Here is a 10,182-nt window from a genome sequence, read left to right as displayed (position 1 = left end):
AACCCAAGATCCCGGTTGAGGCCGTCCTCATGGGTGCGGAACTTGGCTATTAATTTCTGCTCGACGATTTTGCGTTGTCGTGTGTCTCGAAGGCCGCCTTGGAGAACGCTTACCCGAAGGTCGGTGGCTGAATGTCCATGACTGCTGAAGTGTTCCCCGACAGGGAGAGAACCCTCCTGTTTGGCGATTGTTGCGCGGTGTCCGTTCATCTGTTGTCGCAGCGTCTGCATGGTCTCGCCAATGTACCATGCTCTGGGGCATCCTTTCCTGCAACGTATGAGGTAGACAACGTTGGCCGAGTCACAGGAGTATGAACCGTGCACCTGGTGGGTGGTGTCCTCTCGTGTGATGGTGGTATCTGTGTCGATGATCTGGCATGTCTTGCAGAGGTTACCGTGGCAGGGTTGTGTGGTGTCGTGGACGCTGTTCTCCTGAAGGCTGGGTAATTTGCTGCGAACGATGGTTTGTTTGAGGTTGGGTGGCTGTTTAAAGGCGAGTAGTGGAGGTGTGGGGATGGCCATAGCGAGGTGTTCGTCATCATTGATGACATGTTGAAGGCTGCGGAGAACATGGCGTAGTTTCTCCGCTCCGGGGATTAAAAATAAAATCGTTGGACTATAACTTGGTGTTGTAAAATTGTTTACAATTGTTAACCCCAGTCCATCACCGGCATCTCCACATCATAGTTTAAATTAGAAAGAGGAGTAGGCCATTCAGCCCCTCGAGCCTGTTCCACCACTCAATCAGTCAGATCATGGCTGATCTGTACCTCAACTCCATTTTCCCGCCTTTGATACATATTCCTTGATACCCTTACCCAACAAAAATCTATCTATGTCAGTCATGGAAATTTTCAAATGAACCCTAGCATCCACAGCCATTTGGGGAAGAAAGTTCCAGATTTCCACTGCCCATTGTGTGAAAAAGTGCTTCCTGATTTTACTCCTAAATTTTAAGATTGTGCCCCTTGTTACAAAGAATTACAAAGAATGTACAACACAGAAACAGGCCATTCGGCCCAATAGGTCCATCCCGGTGTTTATGCTCCACACGAGCCTCTCCCACCCTTCTTCATCTAACCTTATCAATATATCCTTCTATTCCTTTCTTCCTCATGTGTTTATCCAGCTTCCCCTTAAATGCATCTATGCTATTTGCCCCAACTACTCCTTGTGGTAGCAAGTTCCACATTCTAACCACTCTCTGGGCAAAGAAATTTCTCCTGAATTCCCTATTGGATGTGTTAGTGACTATCTTATATTTAGGGCCCCTAGTTCTGGTCTCCCCCACAAGTGGAAACGTCTTCTCTACGTCTACCCTATCAAACCCTTTCATAATCTTAAAGACCTCCATTAGGTTACCCCTCAGTCTTCTCTTTTTTAGAAAAAAGAGCCCCAGCCTGTTCAGTCTTTCCTGATAGGTATAACCTCTCATTTCTGGTATCATCCTAGTAAATCTTTTTTGCACCTTCTCCAATGCCTCTATATCCTTTTTATAATATGGAGAATAGAACTGTGCACATTAATCCAAGTGTGGTCTAACCAAGGTTCTGTATGAGTTTAACATAACTTCTCTGATTTTCAATTCCAACCCTCTAGAAATGAACCCAGTGCTTAGTTTGCTTTATTTATGGTCTTATTAACCTGCGGTGCTACCTTTAGTGATTTGTGTACCTGTACCCACATAATCCTTCTGCTCCTCTACCCTGTTTAGACCTTTATTTTCCAAGGAGTATGTGGCTTCTTTATTCTTCCTACCAAAATGTACCACCTCACACTTTTCTATATTGAAATTCATTTGCCAATTACATGCCCATTTTGCAAGTTTATTGATGTCTTCCTATATTTTGTTGCAGTCCTCGTCAGTATTAACTAAACCCTCCAATTTGGTGTCGTCTGTAAATTTTGAAATTTTACTTCCAATTCCTGAGTCCAAATCATTTATGTATGTGGTAAACAACAGTGGACCCAGCACATCATATCCCCCTTTTGCCAGTTTGAGTAACTACCTTTATAACCCCTACTCTCTGGTTTCTGTTTTGTAGTCTGCTTGCTATCCATTCTGCTACTTGTCCCCTGACTCCACATGCTCTGATCTTAGTCATGAGTCTACCATGTGGTATCTTATCAAAGGCCTTTTGAAAATCCAAATATATTACATCTACTGCATTGCCTTTGTCTACCCTCTCTGTTACTTCTTCAAAGAATTCAATAAGGTTGGTCAAGCATGACTTTCCCTTTTGAAATCTGTGCTGACTGTTCTTTATTATATTTTCAGTTTCTAGATGTTTTTCTATTACATCTTTGAGTAACGATTCCATTATCTTTCCTACCACCGACGTTAAGCCAATTGGTCTATGGTTCCCTGGACTGGTTCTATCTCCCTTTTTAAATATAGGTATCAGCTGTCCACCAGTCCTCTGGCACTATTCCCTTTTCAAATGAATTTTTAGATATATGTAATAGTGCCTCTGTTATCTCTTCCCTAACTTCTTTTAATATGCGCAATCCATCTGGATCAGGGGTCTTATCCTCTTTAAGTTTGATTAGTTTATCAATTATCTCCCTCTATCTTAAATGTCTTTACATCTTTTTTGATCTCTTCTTCTAATGTCATGCCCACCATGTTAGTCTCTCTGGTGAATACTGAAGCAAAGTAATATTTAATATTTCTGCCATTTCGCTGTCATTGCTTACGAGTTTATCGTGTGTATCCCTAATGGCCCTATTCCTATCCTGATTTTCTTTTGTTATTTCTGTGTCTATTTTTTTTGATATTCCTTGATAATTTAATTTTGTGGTTTCTTTTTGCCTTCCTGTTTTTTTTACCTTTTCCCTAACCTTTTCATATTCCCTTTTGTCATCCTCTCCTTTATTGTCTATGTATTTAGTGCGTGCTTCTAGTTTCAATTTTGCCCTTATTTCTTTGTTCATCCATGGTGTGTCATTACTGGCTAGTTTGTTCATGCTTTTCAGTGGAATATATTTCTCCTGGACTCTGCTGTTCACCGTTTGAAATGTTTCCCACTGCTGTTCTATTTCTTTGTCAGTAAATTTTTCCAGTTTATTTTTCCTAGTTCCATTCTCATCCCCTCAAAATCAATTTTTTTCCAATTTATTACATTGGTCTTTGTCTTTCTTGTGTCCTTCTCAATCTTTATGTTAAACCTTATTATATTATGATCACTATTGTTCTGGATTCCCCCATCAGAGGAAATAGTTTCTCTGTATCTACCCTATCAAATCCTTTTGTCATATTGAACATCTCAATTAGATCAATCCTCAAACTTCTAAATTCAAGGGAATACAAACCATGTTTATGCAACCTGTCCTCATAATTAAAAAAATTATAATCCAACCTCCAATTGCTGATCTGATCCTGAATTGGTATTTGCGTAATTCAAGGTAGGTCATATGTCAGCACTGATTTTGATATATAATAATAAGACTTATATTTATAAATCACCGCATCATGTTGAGACATCTAGAAGTGCTGCACAGAATGAATTGCTCTTGGAACACAGTGACTGTTGTTATGTAGGCAAATGGAGCAGTTATTAAATCAGCCATGGCTCAGTGGGCAGCACTCTTGCCTCTGAGGCAGAAAGTTGTGGGTTCAAATCTCACTCCAGAGACTTGAGCACAAAATCTAGGCAGGGAGTGCTGCACTGTCTTTTGGATGAGATTTTAAACCGAGGCCCCGTCTGCCCTCCCAGGTGGACGTAAAAGATCCCACAGTCACTATTTTGAAGAAGAGCAGCAGAGTTCTCCTTGATGTCCTGGCCAATATTTATCCCTCAACCAACATCACTAAAATAGTTGATCTGGTCATTATCGCATTGCTGTTTGTGGGATCTTGCTGTGTGCAAATTGGCTGCCACATTTCCTACTTTACAACAGTGACCACACTTCATTGGCTGTAAAGCATTTTGGGATGTCTTGATGATGTGAAAGGCGCTATATAAATGCAAGTCTTTCTTTCAACGTCCCACAAACAGCAGTGAGAAGAGGGAACATTGGTCATTTGTCTGGTGGTCGTGGCTGAGATTCTTGTCCAGAACGTGGCAGTACATGAATGACCCTGGTCCTCACAAAGGGCCTGAGGTATTTGCATCTTGTTCCTTCTCGCCCACCGATTGTCCCCTCCCCGATTGAGTCACCATCTTTTGCTAAATCTACAACCCAACAGTAGGAGGAGAGTGGAAGGGGAAAGTGTGGAACTCTGCCTTAAGTTGTAATGTTTGTTTTGCTGAATATTAAAGAGCCTTAACAGCTTCAAGATCTAATGCCTCTACATCGTAAAACACAATGGGAGCTAATAGAAGTGAACTTATATTTTACAAGTTGTACTTTTGGTTTATATGTTTTTGAAATTTTGGTATATCCCACTCAAAAATAGAACTGTGTGATAGAGTGCAAAATAAAGGTGAGCATGTGCAAATGGAAATCCTGGTAACATCTGATGGTGTACGAGTGTGCAAGAGAAGCAATGCAGGCACTCAGTGTTTCTGCATCCCAGTGTGTTAGGTTATAGTTAGGACAGGTAACTGGTACAGGCAACCTTCTTACATACAGCATGACATCCAGTGCACCATCTCACATGCTATTTTACCATGGAGGGAATCACAGCCGAGCCTAATCCCGTCTTCACCCAATTTCCACACACACACACACTTTCCTGGTGACCACAGGACAATGACGAGGTGTTGGAAGCTGATTTACCTTGCTCTAGTTCGGGGCCATTGGGGCTAATTGTACCGTTTCACCTGCTGTGAGGATTGCCTCTCAAGGTGGAATTGCTGACGAACATCACTACAAAGAAGGCCCATGTGGTCGAGGTACCGGGGAACTACTTAGGGTTATTGAAAAGACACCATTTTAAAAAAATTGCCAACTTTACACTACAGATTTAGCATTGGTGAGATGTGCTGTACCATACTATGATTACAGGGCTATGGGGAAAGAGCAGGGGAGTGGGACCAATTGGATAGCTCTTTCAAAGAGCCGGCACAGGCACGATGGGCCGAATGGCCTCCTCCTGTGCTGTCCCACACGAGGATATATCTTCTTATGGAAGAGGAGCTTGGGGCTGTGGCGCACCGTCGGGGGCAGGACAGTAGAGGGAGCTTTACTCTGCATCTAACTCATTGCCATACATGACCTTGATGTGGCACGAAGGATAAGTTGAGGAAATACCTGCAATGCCTCAGCACCAACACCCCTGAGCTTGTTGGTCCCTCTCAAAAAAAAACTATAAACAAGGAATAATATAATTACAAAAGGTGAACGGTGCCTCTTTCCTCGCTGGCTGCAGGGGATCAAAGTTTACGAATTAGTCTCATTAAACCCTCCAACTATTTATTTAGTCTCTGACCCTTTCCGATTACCATCTGCTTCATTCAGATCACTTATCTACATACTCAAAGGAAACCCCTGGGTCCAGTTGCTGGGGACCTTGTGGTTCACAGGTAAACACAGCGCGCATATGCTTCAGGCGTGTGTTTGTACCTGTGGCCCTTGGGCAGGTAGATTGCAGAAGGGAGAATGTCAATCAATCTTATTCCCAGCAACTTTTCAACCTTTGACCAAAACTTTTAAAATTTATTTTGGGGATGGAAGTGTGGCCAGTTTTTTTTCTTTCTTGTGTTTTTAGGCCCCCCCCCCCTTTAATAAGAAGGAGGGGGTTCGGGGGTTTGACCAAGACTTGCTTGTATCACCTGCGGGGTGGGAGGGGCTCCCGTTACCTCAGGTGAGTGGGCAAAGTGCTGATTTGCATGTTGTGGAGTCTCCTCATTCACGAGGCTGGAAATCCCCATTTTTCTCCAGTTAATCCCAGTCTCCGGTTGCTGTTGTGTTGAAGTGTGTGTGTGTGTGTGTGTGTGTGTCTTATCTCAGGCACTCCCCCCGCCGCTTGCAGTCAGTCAGTCAGTCAGTCAGTGTGTGTTTCGGAGCAACTCCGCGTCAGTTTCCTTGCTAATTTCTCTCTGGGGAACCGGGCGGACTCGCTCTTTCACTCCTTTTCTCCCCTTGTTTTCAAACTCTCCACTAACTTCTCCAAGTGTTTGTGTCGCTGTGTTTCCCCTCCCCGTCTACGATATGCCTGGTCTCCAGCTCTTTTAAAATGTATCTGTAAATTTTTTTTGTTTTACATTCTTTATCTGTTGTTTATTCCTTCCCCTCTTCTTTCTCTTTCCCCCCCTCTTTTTCCCGTTCTCCTTTCTCTCTCTCTCACTCTCTCCCGGATTTCCTCGGGTCTCTTTTTCTATCCGTTCTCCGCGACTCTCTGGAATCACTATGGCCGCGATCAAAGCCTTGCAACAGTGGTGCAAGAGGCAATGCGAGGGATATCCAAATGTGGAGGTCACCAACATGACGACCTCGTGGCGGGACGGGCTCGCTTTCTGTGCGGTCCTGCACCACTTCAGACCCGATCTCATGTAAGCCAGAAATGAACAGCAATTTTTTTTGCAGATGGAGAAGGGACGAATGTTGTTTCTTACTCTGTACGTACGTGTGTTTGTGTTTGTATCTGTGTGCCTATCTCCACGTCCGCGTGTGTTTGTGTGTTGGAGGGAGGAGAGAGTTAACAGCCCCAGCTTGTTGCAAGAAAAAAAATGCAGATTTGACTGGTGCAGCCCGGAACAGAACTGGACTCAAGGGCGGCCTTTAAAGAGGAGATAGTTCGGGTACAGTCTAGGTTCATTCCCACCAGGGGGAAAGGTAGGGCAACTAAAGCCAGAGCTCCCTGGATGATGAAAGAGATAGGGAGAAAGAAAGGAGGTAAGAGAGGCCAGGTTGATAATGCAAGAAAGAACCAGGCTGAATATAGAAAGTTCAGAAGAGTGAAAAAGCAAATAAAGGAACAGGGCTGGGTAATAAATGCTGGCCTTGCCAGCGATGGTTCATGGGATGTGGGCAATTTTTAAAAAAAACAAGATGGGCAAAGAGAAATTTTGAGAATAGACTGGTGGCAAACATAAAAAGGAATTCAAAAGTCTTCTATAGGCATGTAAACAGTAAATGGGTAGTAAGAGGAGGGGTTGGGCCGATTAGGGACCAAAAAGGAGATCTACTCATGGAGGTTGAGGGTATGGCTGAGGTACTAAATGAGTATTTTGCATCTGTCTTTACCAAGGAAGAAGATGCTGCAGAGTCTCAGTAAAAGAGGAGGTAGTTGAGATACTGGATGGACTAAAAATTGATAAAGGAGGTACTAGAAAGGCTGGCTGTACTTAAAGTAGATAAGTCACCCAGTCCAGATGGGATGCATCCTAGGTTGCTGAGGGAAGTAAGGGTGGAAATTGCAGAGGTGCTGGCCATAATCTTCCAATCCTCCTTAGACACAAGGATGGTGCCAGAGGACTGGAGAATTGCAAATGTTACACCCTTGTTCAAAAAAGGGAGTAAGATAAACCCAGCAATTATAGGCCAGTCAGTTTAACCTCAGTGGTGGGGAAACTTTTGGAAATGATAATCTGGGACAAAATTAATAATCACTTGCATAAGTGTGGATTAACAAAGGAAAGCCAGCACAGATTTGTTAAAGGCATTGTATTTAACTAGTTTGATTGAGTTTTTTGATGAGGTAACAGAGAGGGTTGATGTGTATATGGACTTTCAAAGGATGTTTGATAAAGTGCCACATAATTGACTTGTCAGCAAAATTGAAGTCCATGGAATAAAAGGGGCAGTGGCAGCATAGATATGAAATTGGCTAAATGACAGGAAAGAGAGTAGTGGTGAACGGTTGTTTTTTGGACTGGAGAAAGGTGTACAGTGGTGTTCCCCAGGGGTTGGTGCTGGGACCACTACTTTTTTGTAATATTAATGACTTGGGTGTTTAGGGCAAAATTTGCAGATGACACAAAACTTGGAAGTGTAGTAAATAGTGAGGAGGATAGTGATAGACTTCAAGAGGACATAGACAGGCTGGTGGAAAGGGCAGACACATGGCAGATGAAGTTTAATGCAGAGAAGTGCAAAGTAATACATTTTGTCAGGAAGAATGAGGAGAGGCAATATAAACTAAATGGTACAATTCTAAAGGGGGTGCAGGAACAGAGACACCTGGGAGTATATGTGCACAAATCGCTGAAGGTGGCAGGACAGGTTGAGAAAGCGGTTAAAAAAGCATACGGGATCCTGGGCTTTATAAAAGGAGGCATGGAGTACAAAAGCAAGGAAGTTATGTTGAACCTTTATAAAATACTGGTTCGGCTGGAGTATTGTGTCCAATTCTGGGCACTGCACTTTAGGGAGGATGTGAAGGCCTTAGAGAGGGTGCAGAAAAGATTTACTAGAACGGTTCCAGGGATGAGGGACTTCAGTTACGTGGATAGACTGGAGAAGCTGGGGTTGTTCTCCTTAGAGCAGAGAAGGTTGAGAGGAGATTTGATAGAAGTGTTCAAAATCATGAGGGGTTTAGGTAAAGTAAATAAAGAGAAATTGTTCCCATTGGCAGAAGGGTTGAGAACCAGAGGACACAGATTTAAGGTGATTGGCAAAAGAACCAAAGGCGATATGAGGAAAAACATTTTTACACAGCGTGCAGTTATGATCTGGAATGTGCTGCCTGAAAGGGCGGTGGAAGCAGATTCAATCGTGACTTTCGAAAAGGAATTGGATAAATACTTGAAGGGAAAAAATTTGCAGGGCTATGGGGAAAGAGTGGGGAAATGGGACTAACTGGATTGCTCTTACAAAGAGCTGGCACGGGCTCGATGGGTCGAATGGCCGCCTTCTGTGCTGTAAGCATTCCATGATTCTATGATAACCCCTCTTTGAACTGGCTGGTTGCTTAATCCGGGTCTTCTGTGTGTTGCAAAAGTGGAAATGCATTTTGATTAAATGTTCCTCTTCAATTGATTTAATCACTGCTGTTCGGGGTTAAATTCCCCAGATATCGGTAATTTGGAAGTGGAGGCAAGTGTATATAATTTATATTAAAAAGGTGGTGGGGGGGCAAAAGATCTATCCTAAAAGCAAATGGGGGGGCGGGGGGAAACAAGGTGTTTCTGACACTGATCCGATCTGATTTGGGTGACTACTTTATAAAACAAAACACTTTTTTTTGCTACTGTTCCCGAATTTGATTAGTGATTTCCAGTGCCGGTTTCACAGTCTCCAGATGTTTCTGATAGAATAAAGAGTTTCCTTTTAAAGGATGATGTTTGCACCAGTAGTGTTGCTAATGGTGAACAGCTGTATTGGAGCAGGAAAGAATTCCCCCAGAGGATTTGGTGTGGGAGTTTCTGAGATTGGGTAATTTCAGAAATGTCTGTAAAATCAGCGTTTAACAATGCTGCATTCCTTTATCAAAAATGAAGTCCTGTCTTTCTCCAGTGCCCCCCTCAAATATCTGGAAGCGCTACGCAAGAAATTAGTTACTTAGTACAGTGACTGTTATTATGTAGGCAGATGTGGCAGCTGTTTTTTCACAGCACAGGATCCCACAAAGAGCAGGAAGCCAGTGAGGATGGGTGTGTGATGGGCACGCCAGACTTACACAGGAACAGGGAGTGGGCAGTGGAGAGAGAGATAACTCAAGATGGGCAAGCAGGACTTTGTCTAGGACAGGGTGTGGGCAGTGGAGATGGGTGAGTGGTTCAAAAGGTCTGCAAGAACTTGTAATTGGCTTAAGGACCTTGATCTTGAAATTATGCAATGCAAATCTTATTAGACGAAAGCTTTATCTGTTTAATTTGTCCTATATTTTAATGGAGTTGTTAATCTGTTTACTTTAAATGAGTTAATTCCTCCAAATGAAATAGCAATCATGCACTAATATTTGCCTATTGTAAATTCAGGGCACTCGTGTGTTCCTGTTTTTTCTTTCTTAGATGATCACTCCTGCTCCACTTCTCCTTTTTCTCTTGAGGTTGTGTTGCTGCTTTGTTTTCTGGGACCCTGTTTTTATTACTTGTCAGTGGCACAGTGTGCTGAAAGCAATCGGCTCACTCTGATTCAGCACGGATGATGAAATGTCTGCCGTGTCTCCCTAGGGTTATGACTGAAGTCAATGTTTCTGGGCATCGTGACTGAGCCTCACTGTACTGACCAAAAATGGGGAGGTTGAATGGGGTGGGGGGAAAACTTAAAAAAAAATGTCTTTTTGAAAGTTTGTGCTGCATCAGTAGGTGCTGGGCTGAGATAGAAGCTGGTGAAACTCCAGGATTTGATCTCC

At 43.0% G+C, this 10,182-nt stretch overlaps 1 protein-coding gene across 1 annotated transcript in view; it reads left to right on the top strand.

Moving 5' to 3' along the window:
* The first annotated feature begins 5,923 nt into the window (after positions 1-5,923).
* Positions 5,924-10,182, top strand: part of LOC137340475 (MICAL-like protein 2) — a 78,239-nt gene continuing 73,980 nt past the window's right edge. The window contains exon 1 of the mRNA XM_068002932.1: positions 5,924-6,436. Within this exon, the coding sequence (XP_067859033.1) occupies positions 6,294-6,436 (143 nt within the window). The 5' untranslated portion in view covers positions 5,924-6,293. The remainder of the gene's footprint in view (positions 6,437-10,182) is intronic.

Source organism: Heptranchias perlo, chromosome 22 (assembly GCF_035084215.1).
Source record: "Heptranchias perlo isolate sHepPer1 chromosome 22, sHepPer1.hap1, whole genome shotgun sequence".
Classification (NCBI taxonomy): domain Eukaryota; kingdom Metazoa; phylum Chordata; class Chondrichthyes; order Hexanchiformes; family Hexanchidae; genus Heptranchias; species Heptranchias perlo.
The sequence above is the reverse complement of the archived record's forward strand: the minus strand, read 5'-3'. Positions and strand labels throughout refer to the sequence as shown.